The sequence below is a fragment of the Bombus flavifrons genome, chromosome 1 (genome assembly GCF_040668555.2).
Source record: "Bombus flavifrons isolate JBK064 chromosome 1, iyBomFlav1_principal, whole genome shotgun sequence".
Taxonomy (NCBI): domain Eukaryota; kingdom Metazoa; phylum Arthropoda; class Insecta; order Hymenoptera; family Apidae; genus Bombus; species Bombus flavifrons.
The window spans coordinates 22,406,504-22,432,523 of NC_138442.1; the positions used below are offsets into that span (position 1 = coordinate 22,406,504).

Below are 26,020 nucleotides of genomic sequence, written 5' to 3' on the forward strand. Positions count from 1 at the left end.
CTCAATTCTACACTAATGTGTTCATGCTTCACGTGGAAATTTTCTTTTACTAACTCTATGTGTAACGTGGGACGTTTAGGGCCAGGTTGTGTTTTCTAACCTGTTTGGAGCTTTCAAAAAATCTAAACGATTTCATGGTTACTTATTAACGTCTGTACTACGATATCCAATAGCTTTCGAAGTGAAATATTTGAAAATTTGTCAAAAAAAAGATCGAAGTTGAAGCAAAATTATTTGGGACATGGGACAAGGATAACAAATACACGATTGTAAAATCGTTGGAGGTCTAAACGCCCCACATTGTATACGAATAATTAAAATCGTCGACTAGCAATCTCCCGTCACAACAATACATACTAATAAAGCAGCCACCACGCCATCGACTCGAGCTCAAAATAAAATTATCGTTAGCTCATTACGAGGCATTACGAGGAATTCCCTAATTCCCACTAATAAAAGAGACCTCATCCTATCGTCAGAAATTCGTTATCTCTCAACGAACGACAGACACCAATATTCTAGCGTACTCTTCCCGCGATTCCTGAACGTCGATCAAAGGCCGAAAGATTCCGCGATTATTACGACTGGCCGCCTATAATTAAACATACCCGTGATTGGATTTGGCGGTATGGGCGACGATAAATTACGATTCCCCGGCAAATGTCACGGATCCCCGAGGATTCCCGGGGACGAGGGGAACGCGACGAGCCCGAGGACAGTGGCTTCGCAATATCATCGGGCTACCGTCTGGCTGGCCTTTTGCAAACGAGGTCGAAGGTCATGTCTTCGAGACATAATCGTCCATAGAGAGCGGAGTCAACATAGGACCGTGGATTCTCGAGCACGCGACCATTTTTACAATTACCAGCGAAATTTATTATAATTGAGAGTTAAATTGATCTTAAAGTGGTGTCGATACGCTTCCGGTTTTGGTTCCTTATTGGAAGGAAGTTGGAAGAGTGCAGAGATTATCGCAGAGGATCATGGCGACGTTCTATCTTTTGGACATCCTTGGAATTTCATTGCTGTTGCATTTGAGCTTTAGTATATTGCTACTGGTCATTTTGGTGCCTTTTATGCTACTCGTTTATCCGGGTAATTATCCTTGAAGAAGATTCATCCGATCGTGATCGACAATTCATTTTTTCACAGTGTAGCCCGAGAGAGACTCGAGCAGTACCATAATCGTATAAATTTACAGTGACACAGTAACGCAATATTATAGTATTACTATGTTACAATTATTAATACTTATTTCCTATAAAGTGTTGAAAATGTGTATTTTTTGTATCTGACGTAATTATTTCCGAAATTTTTCATTCTGAATTTTTTGTCGTTTTGTTACACTGGCAAAAGGTTAAGATATTTGTAGTTGCCTTTTTTACGATAATCAGAAAAATGATACAAGCACAGGTGCTAGATGGCAGAATGTTGAACATTTCTTCTGTTAGAGAATATTTATAGACAAATCTTGTTGTTGTCGCAATAGATATTGCAATAAATAATATTCATAATTGTTTACGTAATATATATGTTCGATATAAATAACATGTTTGTATATTCACAATATTTTTTCCGTTCTTCTTCTTGTTATTTCCTTCCTATTAAGTCAAATGTTATATTCTTTTTGTAATATAATCTTCTTTGGATCTATCTAGATCTTGAAGGAAAGTGTCACTTATGTAAATGATACGATAGATGAAATTTATAGGAAAATTAACGCAAAGCTCGATGTTGCGTGCCATATCAATTTGCATTTAATGAGATGAATCACACGTTTCGTTGATACGTGTTTCCTCGAATCTATATTTCGTTAAAATCATTTCTATTACATTCCTATCTATTAACCACAATTTTCCTTGTCGTATATCGAGTTAATTACCATTATATAATGCACTTTGGATGCGTGAAAAATTCGCAATGATCGATAGGAAACGACTCGTATTTTTGTTCGTTTGTTTTCGGTCACAGATATCGGTTCAACGAAATATTACAGAATTGTAAACATAAGTAGAGAAGTAATTACGCAGACAATTTGTTTCAAGTTAAGTAACGGCTGTCATGCGGATAATCGAACTTAAGATTGGTCAAAAAAACGAAGAAAAATTCTATCTTAATGGAATATTTCTTCTGAAAAACTCAATTATTTTAATGGAATGGCACATTTCATCGAAAATATTATTTGTAGAATATTTAACGAAAAATAAGAAAGTTCTTGATAATGCATCGATTATAGAATTACGTAAGATTATATAAATTTCATGTCATTGAAATTTTTATATCGACCATAGAAACTTTGAAATTTCGTTTTATATCAACACGAATTATTTTCACGGTAGTAATAAAATTATCCAAGAATTAGTCTTACGGATAAAAATTGAAAGCAGTTACAACAAATAGTTAAGCTAGTTAGATTACACATGTATTTCGAATCATAGCGCTCTTTCGCACAAGATCGCATTTTTTAAAACCGATTGCTTATTTTTTAAATACATCGAGATGTTGTAAGAGGCGATTATCGCAATCTCATTTTCATAAGAAAAATATTTTTACTTTTTTTCAAGTGTTAAAATGGTTAAGAAAGGGTTGGATACGTTTCGTAAAATGGAAATATCCAAACGTGGTCGTGGTGGAAGAGAACAACATTCGAACAATCCTGGATCAATTTCGAAATCACGTAGGTACACAAAATTAGACGATTTAATTTCTTCAATTTCAACGTTATCGATTTACATCGCTCTGCTTCTTAAATTCAGGGGATTTGTACTTTGCTGATTCAAAGTCGCTCGATCGCAGAAGGTATTCGCGGCCACTTGGTACATCTGACTACATCCAGAAGGTTTCTTCGCGCAGGATTATCTACGAGATGGGGTCTTTACGTATGGAAGGATCTTGATTATTTCTCCGTGGATAATCACTTGTTAAATTCACCGTGTTCCTTCAGAGGTCGACCCATCACAGAGTTCAACATTCAGGTCGGTTTCATAAATCCAATCTTCTGCACTCTGTTTTACATCATGTTTGATTATTTTTAAAATACCTTTGTCTTTCACGTTCTTTAAAAGCATTTTTGTTTTATACTCTCCTCGTACTTTTCTATATTGTATACTCTTTGATAAAATCGGTTCTTATATTTTTCTCTATGTCTCTGTTAACTTTAAGCTTCTTTTTCAATTCTTTCACACGATCGAAAACGACAAGGAAAGAATACGATAAGCAACAGAAAAATTCAACAGTTAATTCACGATTAAGTATATTCGCACCTTAACGAACATTTCAAAAATGTCGATCGTTCCCAGAATTCCATAGATTTATTATTTATTTCTAGAGATTATATATCCTTCGAATTTAATCATCAAGCGATATCAGAATATAAAAGGAACAACAGAAACGGACCTGTCACGTTTTTCCCGTGTGCTCTTCGATTGAATGGAAACCTCGAACAAGGGTCTAAAGCGCATTTAGTGAATTTTGCGAAAAAACGATTTTTAAGTCGATTTCCATATGTAGACTGTGGATGTTTATGCATTTGCAGAAAATTTTAACGTCTAAAACTACACACGATACAAAATATTCAAAGCGAAATTATTTATTATGATATTTACAAGATAAATTTGCATAAACATCCGTAGTCTATCTTTAAGTTTCAAACACTTCTTGCATCGAATATTATATCATCTTCCGACAAAATATCTACAACCTGTGTGCACTAAAACGATCGACGGAGACTATAGCGTCGTACTTTACTGTAATTCGACTTTAACCGAAACGCGATATAGAGTCGTATTCGATGTTCCCGTTCAATTATTACTTGTCTGCGCTTTTCACTATTAGCCCCCATTATTTACGCTCTAAACCGCACATTCGAAGGCAAACAAGTCTGTAATATAACTATTTGCAGTAGATTCATGCATTTTAGGACTATGTGAGCGATCTCACGTCGAAATTCTTTCCATTCGGACAACCACCGTGGCAGGTGCACGTAATAAACTGTCTTCTTCGTGGAGAGGAGTACCAAATCTGTTTGGTGAGGGTTCATCATCTGCTCCTTCAACAAGAACACCTAGCGTTGGCCGACTTCCTTCCATTGAGATATTCTACTGACAGTTGGGCGTGTCAGGAAGCGGACTCTCCTTTCACGAATCTTTACTCAGAGCCATCGGCACTTCCAAAACTTTATCAGAAACTCACGGAGAGTTTCAGTAATTATTGGAACGAATTTTTATACAATAACGATCCAAACGAGAGACCAGAAATCCTGAAGAAGCAGATTGGTATTTTTCAATGCTTGAAAATCGCTGTCATCGTTTTAGTCTCTTCGGTGAAAGAGATGACAAGGTACGGTACAATGTTTTTGGATTGTTTGTTGATTTTTGTAGGGTTTTTTGGGTTTCGATAATTTGGATCGGTTAAAGAGTACGATATACGCTCGTGGAAAGAACTAATAATAAAATTATGCATTGTATAAGAGACGATGATTCGGTCGATTAACGTTATTTAATTCTCTTAATGACGTACGCTTCTTAGGTATTTAGTTCTTTCCTTTTATTTCTACTTGCTATTAATTTTCATATTACTAAGTAACGTTTTTATGCTCTTTAAACTGAATTTTTAGAATATTTTCTTCTACGTAGCTCTTTGTATAGATGGTATTTTGAAACGTTTGCCTCTTTTTAAATAGCTACTTAAAGTCATTTTAGTATCAAGGTGAATGTATAACGTCGTTCGCTAAGAAAAATCAGCCCTTTATCTTTCATAAGAGTACAAAGTTTACCCGCAAGACTCTATAATTTATAAAACTAAATTAAGTATGTAAAAAAAGCCTTTAAAGGATTTAAAAAATATCAAATTTCTCAAATTCGACGTCAATTTGCTTTATTTCATTCCAGACAGTACAGGAAAGGAGAGGGACCCAGATTTTTCGACATTCTCTCTATCGTACAGCGAGAAGCCAGTAAACGAAACGTCGGTCATACCGTCTTTCTACACGCTCTACTAAAATCTTTGAACCCTCTGCAATTCTTCTGCGATGCCATTCTATGGTGTTGGTATCTAGCAGTCGTTATAACTCTGAAAACGCCGATATTACTTATTCGAGAGTTACAAGCTTTGAAATCACGTCACAAACATTATCATTCGGATACTCTGACTTCTATGTTATGGTGCTACGTTCCTTTAATATATCAAGCCACCATGGAAGTGGTTTCCATCGCGTGGATTGCTATAAAGGCGCCGAAGACAATTTTCGAAGAATTATTTCTGAAGCATCCGCAAGCCAATCGACTTCAAATTACGTCTCCTTGCGGACGAAAAGTAGTTGCTTGGTCGGAGGAGATCAAACTCGACGTTCTTCGAAAAATCTCGTCTATGACAGGAGCGACGGAGGCGGAAGTTTTGTTAGCCGCTACGGTAGATTCTCTTAAGGAATACTTTCGCCATTCCGGCGTTAGAATACCGGACGATGTGCTCGCCACTGGCAAATTTGTCGATCAGAGGGCCATATTTCTGCGGAATCACCAAGCTAGAGGCATTTTGTGTCTTGCGCTTCCTACAAAGACTCCGCTATTCGAAGATGATCTGGTGGAAATCTTACAGGTTTGCATGGTTGCATACGTGTCTTGCATAAGTTAATTGTTAAGTTAATTATCGAAGTTGATCGAGGAAGATCTTTACGCACGGTATTACGATTACGTTTAGATCATTCGTGTCTCGAACAGTTTTGTTAAATGAAATATTTCAGTTAGTGGAAAAAGTCCTTTGAGTGCGATTATAATTGAAGTTATTTAGTTGGTGATTCGAGTTGAAAGTAATTTCTATTATCGATGAATTTTCGAAGCATAGGTTTTTGGGGGGAATGACGAACGATATTATTTTAATAATTATTTTGAAATTTTATCCTAGTGAATGATAATTTGTTAATACATCTTGGTTTCAAGTATACTCTGATTTTAACTGAAAATAATAGGAAGGATAACGATAACACAAATAACGGATCGATAATTTTAAGGAAATTTTTCAAAATCTAACCATTTTCCCATTTTCCTAAGTATCTAATCGTAATGTATCTGACTACGTAACCTGGCATAATCTCGATTAAAATCGATGAAGTTCTTAACATCGTAGTAGCATAACTCTCGATGAACGAATCATCGCTATTATACCAATTTTTTTAAATAGCAGAATAGGATAAAATGACGGTGAAACTCACGAGACGAAAACAAACTATGTAACAACGATACGCCCTCGCGTTTGACCCAATTTTCCCGATTTACCAATCTATTATGCTCGTTATCTTGGACAATAATACCAACGTTAGCATTCCCTTTAAATTATTATTTTGCGCTATAATGGCCCATCATGTTTTAAGAAGAGATTTAGCAATTTCTATCACATATTTGCTTTAACTTATCATCCGTTTACGTTATTCGCTATAACTGATCGTAAGTATCGGGACAGCTACTAGATATTTAGTATAAATCGAATTCTATTCGTTGCTTTTAGTTTCTGGTAATGCAAGTTAAATAAACGTAATAAAGTAGACGTAAATAAAGCAGAGTTTTTCGATAAATATAACCTAATAGTAGGTGTCCTGATATTTATGTTCGCTATATAGCTATAACCAGTAATAATTACTAATTTAATAGCAATGCAAACGATCAAGTACGTGCTTATTTCAGGTTATTCAGAAAAATGTGCGCGAGGCAAGAGCAAAGCAAAGTGCGATGTACGCCATAACGGCAGCTGAAGAGTCTTGCGGATTGATTTCCTCCTGTTTGCCGTCGTTACTGCTCAAAGTGATGTTAAATCAGTTAACGAGAAGGTATTCCCTCTCCTTGACACATGTCAACGGAGATGTGCCCGTAGAAGGCGTGGACGCGATGATGTATTGGCGACCTCCTCAAGGCAACTGCAGTAAGTTGCTCTTTTTTAACATGTAGCGTGTTTTGTGGAAAAGTTAAGCATTTATTTCTCCCATCTACAGCGTATAGAAACAGCTTCGGAATATATATTCTTGACGATTTTATTTTCTTCTATGTTTATCTTACGTGAACAAGGTATCGAAGATTATTTTTAACTTCTTCCGATAACTATCTATCGTGAATCATCGACAAATCGCGGATTTTTATACATTTAGAGAAAATTTCAAGCTGTTCAGAATGCAAATAATATACAAAAATGTATAAAATATCCAAAACGTAGTAATACCATCTAGGTTTCACTTTTTCGATTATATTCATAAAAATATGAATTTCCACGAATATCCGTAGTCTAGTTATCGATGATCTACGTAGATGCACCGTCATTTATACTTTTTTCCTCTTCTTTTTATGGTTCACCAAATATTCTCAACACGCGTCTACTTTTAGCGGATCGTTTGTTTTCGGTGCTCATTAATAAGGGTTGTATGTCGTTTTTTTAGATATGTCGATAACCCTACACAGGTACGGAAGCGGTGTGCGGCTAGGTGTGATGGGCGACGCGTTAATTGGTCCTGAACACGCCGTTATCACGAGGACTTTCCCGAAAAGCATGGAGAATCTCGCGAACGTAGTTGGAGTTCCTAGAATTCCCAGCAGAAACTCAAGTCCGAGTCCAGTTAATCCGAGCACTTCACCGGGACATTAAAAACGTATGGAGGCTATGTAGAATAGGTGAGACTCTCGTTGATATCTGAATCAGGCACATTTTTCTCTTTTAGCAACGTTTTTAACAACACGTGTTTGAAAAGTTCGTAGAACTTTCTACTTTGTACGAAATTAGCAGTATTTCGGTAATACCGAATATTTTACTTATTTTCTTTTTTAAGATCTATCGAAAGAAAGGCTCTAATCATTTTTCATAGAAATACGGCGTAAGAAACTTCGATCAACTTGATTTTCACTACTCTTAACCTTCCGTATGGTTTACTCCGTATGCGTTTGAATCGCGAGTATCGGATTAGATTTTGGCTATATTTTATTTTCTAGTCGCAGCGTCGAGATGCGATCGGTTAAGCCGTGATCATACAGAAAGCGGCGAAAGGAGCAATGGCACGACTAATGCCAATTTTGCTGCTTATAGTTTACCACTCTGTATGATCAAGCTCTTACACTGATTTGTAGTACAGTTAAGACAGACGTTCGTAAGACCGAATTTTCAAAACCGTGACCCACATTTTCGGGTTTAGCGACCTAAAATACCATCGAGAAGACACATTCAGATCAAAAATTTTGCAATTCGTAGACTATACTTTATCCGAAAGAAAGATACGACAAACGCAAAGACATATAGAAAAATATTTCCGTATAATAAATTTAGTATTATTATGTAACGTATAAGTATTTTTACGTGTTTTGAAGCATTTCTTATATTTGTATTTTATACTTTTTTTTTCTATTTAACTAAACATAATATTCCAAATAACTTTAATTCTGGTTGGGTAATACTATGTTACCGATAATTCCGTTTCTACCTTTTATCTCTTTCATACATATTTTTTTACTCTCTTTTACTTTACAATTTTGTATATTATAAAATAATTGAATTCGCTTATCACGCGTGCCTGACATTATCAGTAGTAAATATGAACGATTTTTTAGGTCACATGTTTGTCTCCTGAGAAGATAAATCCGCGTTTTTTTCTCAGAAATCGTGCGAGACTGCGAATTCGAAATTGAAAGTGAAATTGAACTGGATACCGGACCCTTAGAGGAAGACTTGTATGTAGAATTTATTAACCCTGTCGGATAATATTTATAACTATTTACGATTGTCATATATTTAAAAGAAAAAAATTTCCAGTTTTTTTTGGAAAGAGATAAGCAAGAAATAACGAAAAAGATTGTGCCGGTGATATTTGTTACTTTTTTATAAATTTGTGATGCAACGCTATTTCTGTCTCCGTCCTTTTTGATATTTTTTTTTTTCAGCCACATTCGAATAAATAAAAATAATCTGTTTCTTTCAACATATTGTAAGTATATATATTTATACAAATATACACATTCGTATCTAATTTATACATACACTTTCAGCAATTTATATTTTGCGGCAACGCATAACGCATTATAAAGATTAAGAAATTAAATCTCCTTCTTATTACTTGTTACAATGGTTTCTAGTTTTTAAGTATTAAACGTTACAACTGTTACAGTTGACAGAAAATATTTCATTTCTTTAACAAAACATTTCTTTCCATGAATCACAACATTCGTTTTATTTCAAATTATTCGTTTCAAATTTGACAATTTGATTGCCATCGTTCAGTAGTATTTGAAATTAATTGAGTATTTAAAAAGTTGTCAATTTTGATGAAAATTAATTATAAAAGGGAGCTTTATCATTTTAATTAACAAAATTATGTTATTTAACGAGAAGAGTGTCACGATTTCAAAACTGTTTAACACTACACTTAGATTACCCCAATTAATAGTAAGCAACGTAACTAAACAATATTTGGTTAAAAAATAATATATATATCAAGGCTAAAAAATTATTATCTAAATTTTAAAAGGAAATAAATTTTTCCATCGCCAGTTAGGTTATTAATTACTTCCTGTTTAAAAATTTCTATTTCATACCAATGTGTTTCGAAAAATTTACTTTTTCTAATTGTGCCATTTTTTCACAAACTCACGATATACATGCGAAATTGAGATCAGTCGTGATTTTTGAACTTGTATGTACACATTTTTCTTGATAAGAGACAAAAAGAACCATAATTCCATTAGTTTTCGAAAATAAATTATTAAAGCTTCTGCATGAGTCAAATTGTAAATCACATGTATGCTATAGGGCGCATACTGTAGTACTCCATTGTCAGTGCACATATACAAATATTAGCGATGATACGTTATACATTGCATATGTACATACGTATACCTTATAGAAAATGTAACACATTGTACACAACGTTAAAGTCGCACGTAATTCGTAGGCAAAAATTTAAATTGAATAACTCTTTCTTATGTTATGATATAGTACTAGTAGAATGATGTAATATTATTATAGTTACTTACTAATATTCTTTATTCCCTCTCTTTTTCATATCCAATGGACGTTGTCGCCCACTTTCTCCATATAACTTGCGCTTCCATCTATAGGTTTCAGTGCAAACAATGATAATTATGATAACACCGACTATCATCATCACTTTTTACTACTACTACTGGATCACTAATTAACAAATTACAAATACTATCACTAATAAAAGTAAAATAATTTAATAACAATAACATTCTATCGTTATAAACTATATAATACACAATATAAAAAAGTTGCATAAAGTGAAACTAATCGATGCTAAATGTAATAATTTTAAAAGGTTACATTTTTCACTGTTGCAGTCAAAACCATTCTGTTCTTTTAAAATCATATTCTCATATCATATTGTCTTTGTGATGAAAAATGTTTCACGATTAGTTAATGAACTCTGTAGAGGTGGTATTTTCTAACAATAACACAGTATCACTTTGTGGGGTTGGTAGAAAATTTAAGACGTTGCTTTCATCGATACTCTGTGCCACAAGTTGCACGTGTGCAACTTGAGAGAAGGATACCCAACCGTGCGAAATTCAACCTAACTGGGCGCGTATAATCGAAGGAAGATCCGTTACTATGAGGACAATAAGATAATAAACTGTATTTCGACCTCTACTCCTACTTGATCCAAACACGCGCTACGACAAATGAACAATAGTGGGAACTGAAAACTTTGTTAGACTCCGTGTCGACTTCGAAAAGATATATGTGTAACTTATTGTATAAGATAATGTACAATTTTACGCAATTTCAAATCTACTTTCAAGAAACTCGTGGTAAAGTTTACATTTATTATCACACTTGACACTGTTACGCTATGTAGTATTAAATATAACATTGTTGCAAACAGCATCAAAACTCTCATTGATTATTGAGTATAAAATGTGATAGCGGGATAATATGGACAACCAATTGACTTACATCTTTAGAAGTGAAATATTTGATGTTATCTTGTACCTTTGCGTGTCGTGTTTTAGTGAAGCATGTGTACACGAAGCAAGGCGCTACTAGCGTTCCAATGCACACTAGAGAACAATAGCAGAAACTAACACTTTACGACTCTCAGTTCAATCCGAGGGAAAGCTTTGACAATTTATTTTGTAAGGACGATATACTTAAAGCGCATTCTTCTTTTAAAATTTCTTTTTTCTCAAGAGACACAGGATAAATGACAGAAATCCGAAAATGAAGTTAACACATCATTAAGAAATTGTAGAGAAAGAACTGTATCCATTTTTATACGCTCTACGCGTATGACATAATTATTTATAAGCACGATCTTTTTTAAGAACGAGACTTTTTAATAACATTCGTTATAATGTAATGGAAACAATTAATTGTTGATATTTTTGTTAAACTTTTAACAACAGGGTGCTTATTTAAGCAAAAATATAAGTATGTACATACTGAAACAGCAGATTTAAGTAAAATTGCAGTCATTATAGTTACGTATCCTTACGTCTCTACCATGATATCGATTGATTAAATATTTCTAAAAGCTATACAGAAATTTCTAAAAACCGAATATGTTTATTGGATTTATTTTTTTTATTTTTTAATTGAAATATGTCATTACGGTGTATAATATGGTAACATTGCACTTCAAAAATCTTCGTTAATATAGTTAAATGCCGAATACTTATTAACTAGAGAATACATTTGCTAATTTCACAATTTTTCTAACCTTTACCTGACAATGGTTGCGATCACAGTTGGGACGTTTCGTTACAACGATGCGAAAAATTATTATGCATCGTTTTAATTAGCATGGCAGACTTGATTTCTCAATTTGTTATCTATATTGGACGTTATAAGGCAGAAGTTTAGAAGTATATCAATCTGGTGGTATTCACAGCAAATTTGAAGAAAATCCAATCAGCATGTTCTTTAGATATCACTCATACCGTTATACCCTATTATGCGCTCGAACCATGTCCTTGAAGGGAAGAGGGTGAACGCTTTCTAGACGAACGCGAGGCCTCGAGATGATTAGGCCACGAACAATACTCCAGGTGATCTTTCAGGCAATCGATCAGACCATCATATGTCGCTAATGTACTAATAACGCCTCGGAGGTAACCTGATTTATGACATGCACGGCCATTGAGAACATGATAGACATAGAAAATAGAAAAGATTGTTAGAATTGTTGAAAAAAATCGTTCTAAATGCTAAAGTCCCTACTAAAAAATAGCCTCTTGTGTCCGAAAGCAGGCGTCATAAAATTACCTACGAAAGACCTCACGTTTTTGTTCCTTCGGACGGAACACGCAAGATTTTTTTGTCGTTAACACCTTTATAAGTATATAAATTCAGTTAAGTTTGCCACTTCCTTGTTCAGAAATATTCAAATTGAATTACCAGATAGTATATATTTGTATGTTAGTTCATGTTTTTCTAGTAATACACGTATATAGAAATTTTGTAAATATTTATCAAAGCAAGTTTCTTTTAATTACGAGCACCTTTTTTATAAACATCCTTTTTTTATTGTTTTATTTGTTTTTAAGAAAGAATTTTGTCTTTAATAAAATTATTGGTGAATTAATTTTTTTAAAGAAAAGTAAATAATATGTATTTTATAGCTTTGTACTGTTGGAACAACAGCGAATAATATATACCACTTGCATATCGATATATCGATATATCGATATTCGTTTACATCATTCATGGATATCTACATTTACGCAAGCGACACGCATCGCACATATTAATCGAAAGATAAATTGCAATTTAAAAGATAAGGATGCATTTGTATTTCAATTGAATAAATCAAACTGTAATAAATCCACAAAATAATTAAATAGTGAAATACGATGTTCAATTACGTTTGCCGCATGATAAAAAAATCTTATGATACATTCATTGTTTCTTTGTACCTTTGCTAATCATATATTATGATCTCTTCAGTGAATTTCAAATACAATTAACTATATTTCACTGCAATTTAAATAACTTTAAGTTATTAACATATGTACATTTTACGGTTTATTTTATGAATATTACGGATCAATAAGTATTATTATTATCACTGTATATAAAGTACATCCATTTAATAAAAAGAAATCTGATAATAAAATCATTATAGATTAAAGAAAAATTAATGCAACAATTAATATTTTCCTTCTCTCGACGATTAAAATAACAGTAAATTATCAATCAACAATTCCATCGCTTGTCTTTGTTGAAAGTAAGAGTCGAGTCGATTAATAATAAATTCAAGCTATACTATCTCTCTCACGCTCCATTTCGATGGGTCCTTTGCCCCAAATCTTTCGATTTTTTGTGTACGGAATGAGGCCTACCAAAAACCCAGAAATAACAATCCATCCACCAGCCAAACAAAAGGACAAGTCCCACGAATTCGTTACGTCAAATATCCAACCAGCCAATGGTGGACCAAGAAGATTTCCTATACCTTGACAAAGTAAACTAAGGCCGTAGGCAGTGGTGAATCTCTCTAGAGGTATCAACTCTACCAATATAACAGGAGTAAAACTAAAGCTACTCGCAAAAAAGAGACCGAACGCTGCCGAGGTGACCATCAGCAGATTATAATAAGGAGTTAACGTTGACATTAAAATCGTTGCCACACCGCAAGCAACCAGACACCAAGTGTAGGTTTTACTAACATTCATCCAAGGTTGATCTCCTGCCCATCCAAGACCAATCTGAAAACAATATAAAGTAACTACATTGTAAAATAGTTAAGAAAATAGTTACATCGATATCTCTGTAAAATAATTTGCAGATAAAACGAATCGTACCATTCCAATCGTATTAGTAATGCCGATAATACTAAGGAGATTCGCAGCATCAGACTCGATGTAACTGTTTCTGGTAAGATGCTCGGCAAGATAAAAGTAAGGCACAATAAACCAAGTGAACAGCAAGATCGTTGACAGTGAGAGGAATAAAAAGTGCAGTTCCAGGAACATTGAAAAGTCCATCATACCTTTCAGTAAGTCTACTAATTCGCTGTACCATTTCTGGAAATAAAAGATTAGAACAGGTGTTATATTACAGGCTATAACAATAGTAAAACTAATTGTTATTATTATTTATTTATTTATTTCGATTTTTATCTTACCTCTTCGTTTTCTTTGGCTAATGTAGTCATACTATTCCTATAAATATCAGGGCAACTACTGGCCCTTAATCTGTATTTGTGCAAATTAAGAGCAGCACCACGATACATGACCGAGTTCCTGTGAACTCTAATATCTTTAAAATGGTGAGTATTGGTATTAAATTGTCTTCTTAACCACGGAAGAGAATCCGTTCTGACGACTCCACAACTAAGATCCGCTATGCGTTGTTTAGAAATCGATTTTGATTTTCGTCCTTCGCTCATCTAAAAGATTATATAATAATGTAAAAAGAAATAAAATTTGTCGTTGCTTTTTGTTTTCACTATATCAGACAGAATTAAATGGTTTTACTTACTGTATACTCAAGTTCCTTGACCAAGAGAGGATTGGCTTCTTCTGATTCTTTTTTAGATATCTTTTTCGTTATGTGATTCTTTATGGTGTTGCATGCAGTTCCTGAGTGAACATTATTCGTTGCATGCGAATTGTCATGTTTTGATTCGTCAGGTGCTTGTTTGATCCTTTCAATTAAAACGAATAATATTACTATAATTCGTTATTAATCTTTTGTTATATTTCTTACTCGTGACGATATCGGAAGACATTAAATATAACAGAGGGACAAAAAAAAAAAAAGATGAAATAAAAATAGCGGTACATATCGATCAAATTTGAAACCTCATAGACATTGTGACGCGACTCTTATTGCCGACTTCTCCAGTGGAATCTTGTAGCATTTTATCCGAATAACTTCTACATGATAGAAGGTTGGGATAGTTCTCCAAAATGACCTTATACAGTCTCGGGTTACTGGAAAGCGATTCTAATACTTCTACGGGCACCTGCAATACGCGAAAGTACAAATTTTCTTTCTAATTAATTTTTTAATCTTTGTGTTCTTATCTATACGATGCACAACTCTGTCTTCTAACCATATTTATTAAAAATTCCTAATGTACTATGTATTAATTTATATTTATTTATCAAATTACCAATATAAAAAATAAAAATTCATTTCTACTGCTTCAATGTCAGTGGTATTTCATTTGAATATTAGAAAAAGAATATTAAAAAACAAAGAATTTCATTATTATTCATCGCGGAATCCCTCGGAGAGCAATCGCAGGATTCTTTTCATTCCGTATTTATCCAGGTCAGCTTCTCACCTTTTCATTGTGCTTGACGAAAGTAGGTAGGTTAACCACGCTTCTAAATCTAATATCCCCGTTCGCCGTCTGTGGACCCTCCGTGGTGGCACTGAGAATCTGTAACAAATATTCCGGCGTATGTCCGCTCTTCAGCATTCTTCTCAATTCCTCGACCCCAGGGAACTCGTCTGCAGGGCTGATACTGGATCTATCGCATTCGGACTTGGTCGTCGATTTTTTCGGGGTTGCACCGTTCTGCTTTTCCTGTTCCAAGATCCACCATTCAGGGTCGCGCATTACCGTACCACAAACGATCATGTTGAAGAAGGTGCCTGCTAGCAGCAAGCAAGTGCCTCTCCAGCCATATTCCTCGATGAAATACGTGGTCATGGGTGCGTACAAAAAGGTACCGATCCCTGTGCCACAGGCGCCCAATCCTACAGCTAGGGTCCGCTTCTTATCGAACCAATACGCGATGCTCACGACCGCAGTGACGTAACACAAACCCAAACCTAGACCAGCGATGACTCCAAAAGTCAAATACATTACCTCGATGGAATTGCTAAAAGAGCTCAACACGAAGCCTATTCCTGAGATCAGGCCACCTACGATGGTCATACTCCTACATCCGTAACGATCTACTAAGGCTGACATTATAGGACCGGACAAAAGTGGTACAGCCATAAAAAGAGAACCTATCCAGGCTGTTTTCGATTTAGACGCACCGAATTCTTTAAGGAATTCGATGTACAAAAGGCCGAAACTGAAGGACACGCCATCGGCTATCATGGAGATGACCAAAGAAGCCAATACGACTACCCAACCCCATCCACCATCTGGCACTTTAGGTTTCCTTTTTCCCTTGTTGGCTAATTCGTCTTCTAAAGTGCTATCGGAATCGATAGAATCCCTCGTGTCGTCTCTGTAGCCAGGATTAGGGGTGATTATTGGCTTTGCCTCCAAATATCTCCAATCGTTGGATCCCTCGTTCTTTTGGAATGGGGGCAACTCGTTGGATAACGGGGTTGTTATTATTAACTTGATGTTATTGACAGGTGTAGGTTCTATCGTAAGGTTCGGCGAGGCCAGGGAACTATTGTCAACAGGAGTAGGTGGTGCTCTGTCCTCCGTGCAATCTGTTCCAGGACTCAGTAGATCGATCTTGTCCTCTATATCGTCGGTCAAACTTAGATCCTTGCTTTTGCCAATTTCCGGAGATGTCGTTAAGAAAGTGTCCTTATCGGGTGACAATGATTCCACGCTTCGATCGATGGTATGAGCTGGTGTAGACAGAAGAAGTCTTTCGTCCGCCAAACTACTGAGATCTTCGGTGTTGCCAGAATCTGGATCGATCTCTGAATATTTCGTAGACGAGGCGACGCTTTGGGAACGAGACAAATCGATCGTATCGTGCGTTTCCGGATCTGGTGTGCCGCACGGTGTGCTTGGAAATACCGTTGGACTGCCATTTTGCCAGCCAACGATGGGCGCCTTTCTCGGCAGACGATAATTCGAATTTGTTTGATCTCTCTGATAGCTGTTCGATCGTGGATAATAATTTGGATCTCTTGTGGTTAGTCCGTCTCTTTTGATCAAGTTCGTCGAGCCGTTGTTGCGAATATCGTTATTGTTGTTCCAATTGAAGGCAGATTTGTGGGGTACCTGTTGCACGTTGAGTTGATTTGTTGGTTTTAATAGCAGGTTCTCGTTACGATCGGTCATCGTTGTTATTCTAAATGTAGGTGCTGGCCGAGTGGATCCAACGTCGGGGCCAGCCCTTCAGCCTCTGGATCTCGCTCGGGAAAGATCGTTCACGCCCCTCACCTACCATAAGGACTTTCCGGTCGATCTTGGAAAAGTCACTAAACGTCGGTCGCCTCAGCATGCACGCTCCGTCTTCTTGCTTCTCCTGTGGAAAGATCTGTTTTCAATAATATAGGAAAAGTATACTGCTTTATAATAATAAATTATGATATTCTTGGTTATGCTATCGGATAATTATTAAAAATTTTAATCAGTATAGTTAAATAATGTTTGTACAAATCGTTCATCGTTCTATGATAAAATACTCGAAAGTTTCTAAATTAATTAATAAATAAATGATCGTATTTTAATGTTCAATTATTATAAAGCATAAAAGACTACATTTTGTTATTTCCAAAAAGATACAAGCCGTTTACATATAAATTATAGGCGTATCTTATTTTACGTGCGTACTGATCTTAGAATTAGATCTACGTAGCAACTTGTAAGTTTTTTAAAAGCTGCAAAATACAAAACTTTGTTTATTCTGTTAAAAAGTATTATATTCTTTGTATCGTAAAATATGGGCAACAATTACGTCAGAATTATAAACGCACCGTAGTGAATAAAATATGCTAAGATATAAGACGAGCGTTAAAAGGAAACATCAAAGTGTAAAATCATAAAATAAATCAAACATTCCTCGTTAACGTGTACTAAGAGAGCACAGGAGTAAAAAAAAGTGGCATAAAACAAGGAAGTTCTAATAAAAGCGGGGAAAAAATAAAAGTGAAGTAATTAGCAACGATGATAAAAAAGTAAGAGCTGTTTACTCACCATTGAGGTAATGTAAGATGATATATAGGCGTGCATGCGTGTCTCGGTACAGGAATGTGCATACGACACTGAACGGTGTGAGCAAGTATAAAGAAATCGATAGAAAAAGAGATGGACCATATTTGCGATCAACCATTAAGTGATTAAGTGATTAAGTTAACTAATTATATATGCTAAAACAAGCAAAGCGTGCGTGTTCAATTAGAGAATTCAAAGAAGCTGGGAAAAGAAAACAATTAGTGGTCAGTGTAAAAGCAGAAAAAATAAATTTCTGAAACAAGATAAAAGGAATTAGAAAAATAATTATTAAGTATCTTTCAGCGAAGTATTACATCTACCACATGCATGACTCCACATATATATTAATGTTACCTTAAACTGCAATGTTAATAAAAATAAGAAGTATATGTAAAAAAACACACATTTTATGTAAGATCAATACTTAAATATCATTAACTATTGATGGCAAAAATTGTTAATACACGTAAATTAAATTTTTCCACTATACATTCTGCCTAGTTAAATTACTTCTTCGCTTTTAACACGCAAATATAAATAGAACAGTCTCAGTCTATATCAACGACTCATCACTTCTATATACACTTTCCTATTCTATTCCATTTTCCATATCCCACGGTTTAAATGTATTCTCCGAATAAGAAGAATATTTGTGCCCCGTAATCGCAAGTTTGTTCTCTTGCGCTCTTATCTCATTCCTCTAAAGAAACAATGGGGAAACGACGTATGTACGATTAGAGGGCATTCATGCGAGGCGTCCTCTATTATTTAATCGCTTTTCTTTCTTGGAAATAAAATATCTTTTTCAAATGCCGTGTGGTCATATATCAAATCATTAAATAGCGACATTCATCGGTGTCTTATCGTTAGAACTATAAACCCACTTAAGCCCATACACACTGCTTTCTCGGTTGCTTTTAAGGTTCCATACAATAAAAAAAAGAGACGATGGCTTGTAAGATAAGTAACAGATATTTCACTGAGAATATTAATTATTATTGCAATTTCATTAAAGAAAGAAGAGGAGGAAGAAGGATAGTTTCAACATACAGGGTGATTCTAAAGTCTTAGTACAATTAAAAAAGACACGATTGCCTATGTAAAAATAAGTTAAAAATATAGAATACGATACTTTCATATGTCGTAAAAGACGATTCTTGAAATTTGTCCTTTTTATCTTATATTTTCGACTTATTTTTATAGGAGAAATCATGTATCCTTTCCGACTGCACCATAATTTTGGAATCATCCTGTATACTTACACTGCAATATATATATCATTATACATACAATATAACGCTATACACAGAGCATTATCTAAATATATTAAATACTAGTACGTTACATATTATTTATTATATTGATTGTACATTATATAACACACCATGTACATTCTGTTCATACAGCCCTGACTATATTTAAGTCCTCATATATCCATATTTCTATCCTGCTTTATACTGACTCTTGAAACGTAATTACTTTGATCACTGATCAATTTTACGACCTCGCTAAATCATGATCCTACAATACGATTCATAAGCTTAACTTGACTAACACGTAGGAGCATTATCCTAAAACGCTCTATCAATTATCACCTATATAAATACGAGAAGGTTGACTTTAATGCTAAGTACATGTCCGGAGTCTAATAAGGTCTCAGTAATGAATCACCTGTTTAAGCAGGTTTAACCTTAACTTTTGCAGGCTTCAGCTATACGTAATTCATTTTTTCACCTAATTCGCATCTTTCGAAGTATCTTGTTGAATTGTAATTCGTTCGAAGATGACAAAAGTACGGAGAAAACCGGGACGCCCTCTGCCAAAAAGCTAAAGTAATATATCCGGTAGATGGACACGATCCAATAATAACACGCAGTTTCGTAACTATCGATTCGAAAGATAACTTTCAGGAATTATATTCTTTGCTTCCTCAAGTTTAAATATTTCTTTTATAATAATAATTATTGTTTTCTATATAACAATAATTGCAACGATAAATTATATTACAATTTATATTATTAATTACAAAAATAATAATAATTATTATTATTTACTAGGCTATTATTACTATGCATTATTACGCATTTATGGGAAATTCAGAGATACTAGTATAGTACTCGTTGTGATATTTGGTTGGAAAAACATATTTCACCTAGGATTCCATTGCTTTATATTTATAAAAATATAAATTTGCACTAACATTCGCGGTTTGGTGGTATTTACATCCAATTATTTATGCAAATGATTTTCTAGTTGAGTTTTACATTCCCTTTTGGCAAATTCTGATAGGATTATTCGAAGAGAATTATGTCACTGGGTTAGTAGGTAAAGCTAGTAGTACTAGCAAGTTCTTATAATCGAGAAGCGACCATCGAACGTGAACTCAAGCACATGATTTATAGGTTTACGAAAGAATCGATACGATTCCAGGTTATTTTAGATACATTTACTCTTTTCGTTCTTCCCACTATAGTACTTTCCATTAACGTGCGAGCCTTGAAGTTCTAATACAAACTCAATAAATTCTTTCTATTTCTAACACTTTTATTTCAACTATAACTATAACAGATATATTTTATATTACCGTGACTTAACTTAAACTTCATTTCGGTATTAAAGTATGTGACGGTTGATGCGAGAAATCGTGCGTACTAACAAAAATCTTTTTTCATATTTTTAGCAAACTTTAAAGATTATGTTTATTTGTAGAAAAACATAATTAGGTCGAATATGATCCAAGGGATCTGATAGAGTTAAACGAACTAGCATAAACCCATTCTAAATTATTATAATTACTCCTATAAACTAACGATATCAGTCGAGGGTTAACATTGATAATTACGAAATAATTAATGTGACGCCACAATTTTAATATCATTATCGGAAATGAAATTTTGGAAATTCTTGTCTGCCCGATATCGAGGACCTCTTTGCCCTCCGGTGATTTATTATACGCATGATATGGTTTATCTTATTTCCAAAAGCCAGAAACACCCAGAAACAGCCACAACCATATAACAACAGAAATAAAGTAGTATCTGATGACACAGATCAGTCCTGTACATGTAATCTCTCAAGTAACTCTACTTGAACTCTATATTTCATTCAACAAAGCGACGAGCGATGGCAAATATTTAAAGAGATAATAAGATCTTTCGAAACTGCAAAGAACGAGTCCTATCGACATCGAAAAATATCTGTTTTGTAATCACAAGAAGTTTCTGTTAATATTTTAACATGGAAACGTAAAAAACGTATAAAAAATTTTTCTCGGTATCGTTGTTAGGTTCGTCTAATTTATTAATGTTTTTATTTAAATAGTAGAGAATTTTATGTAAAGTTTCAGACGATCGATTGTTCTTTTGACTCCGCGCGAGCCTTCACCTGCAAGGTGTGGCCGCAGCTTTAAGGTTATCTTATCAGAAAGGAAATCCAAGACTGATATTATTAGAAAGCACGCGATGGGTCCTTAATCGCCCCTGTACTTATTCATAATTGCTACTGGACTGTTTTCGTATACTTGCAACACAAAATTAGGGCAAATGTAAGGTATTGCTTCTTGCATTTCCTCGTTACTTTGTTCTGAAAAATGTGAATAACAGATAAGAAAAACAAATCGTTAGATATCCTAAATATCAGAAACCCTTAAATAACTATGGAAATGTACAAATGATATTTATACATTTTTAGAAGATAACAAACTTTTTGATCTTTTTCCCTTGAAGAAATAAATATTTGATTTCCTATTCCCTCAGAATAATATAGTTACTTCTTTTCATGCATATTTATCACGCAAGATGTTCAAATAGATCGCAAAATACTAAAAGTAAAATAGTATCGCTAAAAACAAAAATGTTTACGAACGCAATACGTATTGGATATTATATTGTTTAGCTCAAGGAGTAACTCAACTTTCCTCTGGCATTAAGAAGATTAGGTCACGAGTATATACGTATATGTATATATATGTATTTTTGCAGGAATATGAGTACGCACAGGATGATTCAGGAGCGCCAAAGGTGGGTGATCGGGGGGTGTCACCATGACAACCGCCATGGTCGATTCCAACGTCTACCATCCGTCAGAAGAATATAAACAAGCGGGATCATGCACTGTTGCGATTCATTTGCCAATTAAAATCAATAGCGTTGAATATCGATGATAATTCATGACTTCTCGTGCACGCCAAGCATGATCAATTTGCTCGATTTTTAGTCATCCACGTTATATTAGATCGTTAATCGCTGAACGAGCAAACTCTAAGATACAACATTATCGTTCCATAAATATCATAATGTTAATATTTACGTTATTAATCTGTTATTATCATACTCGTGTTGCAACACTTCCTAAGTATTGCTTTTTGTTATTGGTGAATAAACATAGTTAACTGAACAAGTTGGCGTTTTACGTAAAGTGTTTGATATCGATTTGAAGATTACCCATCACAGATTTTGATATTTCATGCTTCGGATATTAAAATCACGTTAATGGTAGAATAAAATTTCATTATAATATATCTTTTCTTATTGCGAAAATGATACAATAAGGAGAGAGGGAGAGTTAAAGTTACAATTAACTTTTTCGTATGTTGTTAGTTTAATATTGTTTTATTATTGATATTAAATAAGAAATAGATAGCTATTGTTTATGGTGATTGTAATGATACTGAAATTTTATTATTATAAATAATATTAAAATGAAACTCGTAGAGAACAAAATTTATAGAACACCTCTGATAAATCGTTAGAATTAAATTCGTAATCAATAATTGCTTAATTGCACACATTTTTTCACAAATAAAAAGCAATTATCAATGTAAAAGGAGTTTAATATCATTTACGTAAATATATACTAAACAACATAAAAATAAATTAGAGTTTTATCATATATTTGTGAAACGATTGGTCATTAGATTTCACGAGGGAAAAAAAGTTAAGATATTGAAACGAGGAAGATTTACCGAGGTGAATAATTATTTATAAGTGTTCTACGTCATATATATTATTCAGATATGCAGATCAGTACCATTCCGGTTTAATTATCTTGAATGCATTGGTGAAAGCAACATTAAGCTATCGCGCGCAGCACGCGAATGTCAATGTCTGTTATTGTTGGTAGGTTACTTTTATGACGTAATTTTAGCTTAACATGCAGATTGTTAGAAACATAAACGCTTACATAACTATATGACACCCCAGGATCCAGATTTTCACTTGTAAACCTGCCAAAAGGACATTGACCTTAGACTTACATATGGTTCTCACTTCACTAATTCTTTTTCTAAATCTTTCAAATTCGTACATAATAAAATACCTACATACTAAATTAATTAACCTACTGTCGACGAAAACAATATTTGGAATGTTGATCGATGGTTATAAATAACCTAAAGTATACACGTTTCTGGTAGTTATAGATTTTCGGTACATACGTATATATAACATAACCTGTTCGCATTAAGCTCATAATACGACTTTCAGGCTAGTATATATGTACCTGCGATGTAAACATAATATAGATCACATTTTCAACACTTATTGAGAAATATAATTTTGTCTTCATGGAACAAGTGAATATTTAGCGTTATGAAATCGATATTATCGTATAATAGTTAAAAGTAACGTGACATTTTACCTGATATAAGGAAAATGTAGGTCAAAGAAATGAAATTCTAACCAGCGGCTCAAGCTAAGAATAAGAAAAACGATATGCAATGCTAAGCAAAGTTTATTTTCTCCTTATCTAAATATTTTCTGACAGAAAAATTCGCCTCTTATCGAAAACAAAAATAAAGAACAATGCCCCTACTGATAACATAAAAAAATTAAATGATATTCGATCATTCAATTTACAAATGCCTGTCAATTAAGTTTGACATATCAAAGGAATGCTTTTGTTAAAGAGAACGTATTTTAATGTAATAAATATTATTTTTTATTTTTATTATAATTATGGTATTGCTTTCAGAAAGCATTTCAAATAACTTTTAATAAAAGTTTTACATGCTAATAATAATTTTAAGAAGTAAAATACAGCTATATTATACGAGAAATAAAATTTTTTAATTAAATGTGATGGATTCTTTTATCTTAAGCCAATGGTAATTCAGAAATTTTCGCAAACTATAAAAATTCACGAGACATTTGACACATCGATTTTAGCAAAATCAAAAAGTCCTTCAATTTTATCGTCTTTACAACTTGTTTCGTTCTTATTAGAAATCTTAATTCGATTATATATTAACAAAAGAATATTACAAATTTTGCAAACGTGATAGTAGAAAAAATTATGGATTCAATAATATTGGTATTTATAGTATTGACATTTTTTCACTAATATTGATTGATATAGAGTATTCGGATTTCAATTTTTGCCTTCTTCAAGCTACATATCCTTAAAGACGTGTCCTCATGCATATTTCATGTAAATCAACAAACAATGATTAAATGAACAAATAAAAGTTAAACAAACATTATGACGTCTGTGTGCTTTTATAGAATGAAAAGAAAATTGGTAACTATTAACTTAGACATAGCGAAATGTAATTTTGTTTTTTGTTTTGTAGTTAAGTGTACTTGTTTTGTAGTTTTGTTACTTTGTTTTTCGTCCATACATTTGCTACTTTGATATTAATAATATATAAAGGTATCTAACAACAGAAATTCGTGCATGTATGTATAACAATTTTCCAACTGTCAACTCACCCACGAGGAGTCTTCCTAGTTTTTCGGTGTTTTCGCGGTGCTTTCGCTTCTTCTGAAAACGAGCTGTCAGAAAATCGTCGAATTCACTAGAAGATTTACTGGTTAAAGATCCACCCGTATAATTTTTCTCGCTCGATACTCGATACGTTCTATCGTGCTCTGATGTCACAAAATGCGAATCTTTTCTTTATTGCATGTGCATAACCACTTCGAGTGAACGCGCCCTGAGTACTGGAACAGAGGTGAACGCTGCTGCGTGTTCGTCCGTCATTGAAACTATTCCGAGTACACCTGTGACTAAAAGAGGGCGCAAGTCAGTTCTTTAACCACTTGCACGTAATATCGCAATCCATCTATTAAATTTAAAATAATAACGATAACGTCATCTGTAGTAAAGTACGTTAGAACTATCTATGAATCCATACAATTATAGGGAATAAAATGCAGATTTGCATATAAAGTCTATGAAATCAGAATGTATTCAATTAATATCAATATATCTTAATCTATACAAAATTCACAAAATGTTTGCAACTCGATATATTTTTAATATTTTTGAATTAGCTTTGAATTAGAACGAGCAACATTTAGATGGTAAGTTATTAATTACAATCATTTGTTATTAAACGATTTAATTTAATAATGATACGTGGATTGTAGCTGAGTAAAAAAAATACTGGTGATATTAAATTGCGATTGTCTATTAGAACATCAGAGATGTTATCTGTTGTATTTCTTTTGAGCAACGAATGATTTTGTTATCGTCCATGATAGGTGAACTATTAGTAAAAATATCGATTAAAAAATATCATACATGCACGAGAGGGTAGTATTAGAATATGAAAAAAGGGCAATTTGAAGTTGTGATTTACTTTTTATTTTATTTTAGTTTAAATAAGACTTTTATATTTTTGTACGCGTGAGTAGTATACGTTTATACGTGAATGTGTGTATGTATGTGTGCCTGAGTATGTGTAGCTGTGTGCACATATACACATTTATACAATTCAAAAATGGGTTGTTCTAATAAAGTCTAAAAAGGAGTCTTAACATAAGTCTCCGTATTCCATTTACAATGGAACAATGTTGCTTGTAACTATAGCAAAACCGTACTTTTAGCAGGATAATCGTGCGCATTAAGTTATCGAAAGGTTCACTAAAAAAAAGAACAACGTTTAACGTCATTTTAAATTATTTTCAACTACAAGGAATAATGTTTTTGCTACGATTAAAATGTAAAGATAATCACACAACGAAAATTGGTTACTGATTGTACTTTAGCTTAAAAGAAAACAAGAATAACAAGTTTGCGATTATGTAATACATCATATTATTTTCATAACTATAAGAGAAAATTACGATACAAATATTTCGAAAATTATTTACGCTATACATTATTCTAATTTATAAGGTGCAATGAAAAAAAAAAAAACAATTGCTCACGAAAATCCAGACT

General features: G+C 33.6%; 2 protein-coding genes and 1 long non-coding RNA gene across 8 annotated transcripts in view; 1 reads left to right on the forward strand and 2 right to left on the reverse strand.

Moving 5' to 3' along the window:
* Positions 1 to 12,654, reverse strand: part of LOC138182093 (uncharacterized) — a 26,091-nt gene extending 13,437 nt beyond the window's left edge. Inside the window, exons 1-2 of the long non-coding RNA XR_011173708.1 lie at positions 10,309 to 12,654; positions 9,999 to 10,076 (exon numbers count right to left, since the gene is read on the reverse strand). This is a non-coding gene — a long non-coding RNA (uncharacterized LOC138182093). The remainder of the gene's footprint in view (positions 1 to 9,998; positions 10,077 to 10,308) is intronic.
* LOC138182074 (uncharacterized) lies at positions 194 to 22,213 on the forward strand. Of its 2 annotated transcripts, none has more exons than XM_069117625.1 (8): positions 194 to 1,095; positions 2,565 to 2,677; positions 2,757 to 2,975; positions 3,920 to 4,338; positions 4,890 to 5,595; positions 6,678 to 6,912; positions 7,421 to 7,652; positions 21,838 to 22,213. In XM_069117625.1, exons 1-7 carry the CDS (start codon positions 984 to 986, stop codon positions 7,624 to 7,626), a joined length of 2,010 nt encoding a protein of 669 aa, XP_068973726.1. In that variant the 5' UTR covers positions 194 to 983; the 3' UTR covers positions 7,627 to 7,652; positions 21,838 to 22,213. The 2 variants fall into 2 exon arrangements, with proteins under 2 accessions (XP_068973726.1, XP_068973718.1); XM_069117617.1 differs by lacking the exon at positions 21,838 to 22,213 and adding an exon at positions 8,580 to 8,947 and having other exon boundaries at positions 195 to 1,095.
* On the reverse strand, positions 12,705 to 24,935 carry LOC138182057 (uncharacterized). 5 transcript variants are annotated; one of them, XM_069117588.1, is made up of 8 exons: positions 24,565 to 24,857; positions 23,039 to 23,081; positions 15,278 to 17,168; positions 14,790 to 14,953; positions 14,467 to 14,632; positions 14,111 to 14,374; positions 13,788 to 14,009; positions 12,705 to 13,691 (listed from the first exon to the last, which is right to left on the reverse strand). In XM_069117588.1, the coding sequence occupies exons 3-8, from the start codon at positions 16,979 to 16,981 to the stop codon at positions 13,239 to 13,241; spliced, it is 2,973 nt and encodes a 990-aa protein (XP_068973689.1). In that variant the 5' UTR covers positions 16,982 to 17,168; positions 23,039 to 23,081; positions 24,565 to 24,857; the 3' UTR covers positions 12,705 to 13,238. The 5 variants fall into 5 exon arrangements, with proteins under 5 accessions (XP_068973689.1, XP_068973670.1, XP_068973678.1 ...); XM_069117569.1 differs by lacking the exon at positions 23,039 to 23,081; XM_069117577.1 differs by lacking the exon at positions 23,039 to 23,081 and having other exon boundaries at positions 15,278 to 17,180.
* Between the last annotated feature and the right edge of the window lie 1,085 nt (positions 24,936 to 26,020).

Bases quoted from the DNA above. Each gene is read 5' to 3' on its own strand.
- LOC138182057 (XM_069117569.1), bottom strand. From the start codon at position 16,981: ATGACCGATCGTAACGAGAACCTGCTATTAAAACCAACAAATCAACTC. The intron at 14,633-14,789 runs GTTTCAAATTTG...TTTAATTGAAAG, and splicing joins CGCGTCACAATGTCTATGAG to GATCAAACAAGCACCTGACG. The intron at 14,375-14,466 runs GTAAGTAAAACC...ATAATCTTTTAG, and splicing joins TCAAGGAACTTGAGTATACA to ATGAGCGAAGGACGAAAATC.
- LOC138182074 (XM_069117625.1), top strand. From the start codon at position 984: ATGGCGACGTTCTATCTTTTGGACATCCTTGGAATTTCATTGCTGTTG. The intron at 1,096-2,564 runs GTAATTATCCTT...CTTTTTTTCAAG, and splicing joins TATGCTACTCGTTTATCCGG to TGTTAAAATGGTTAAGAAAG. The intron at 6,913-7,420 runs GTAAGTTGCTCT...TCGTTTTTTTAG, and splicing joins ACCTCCTCAAGGCAACTGCA to ATATGTCGATAACCCTACAC.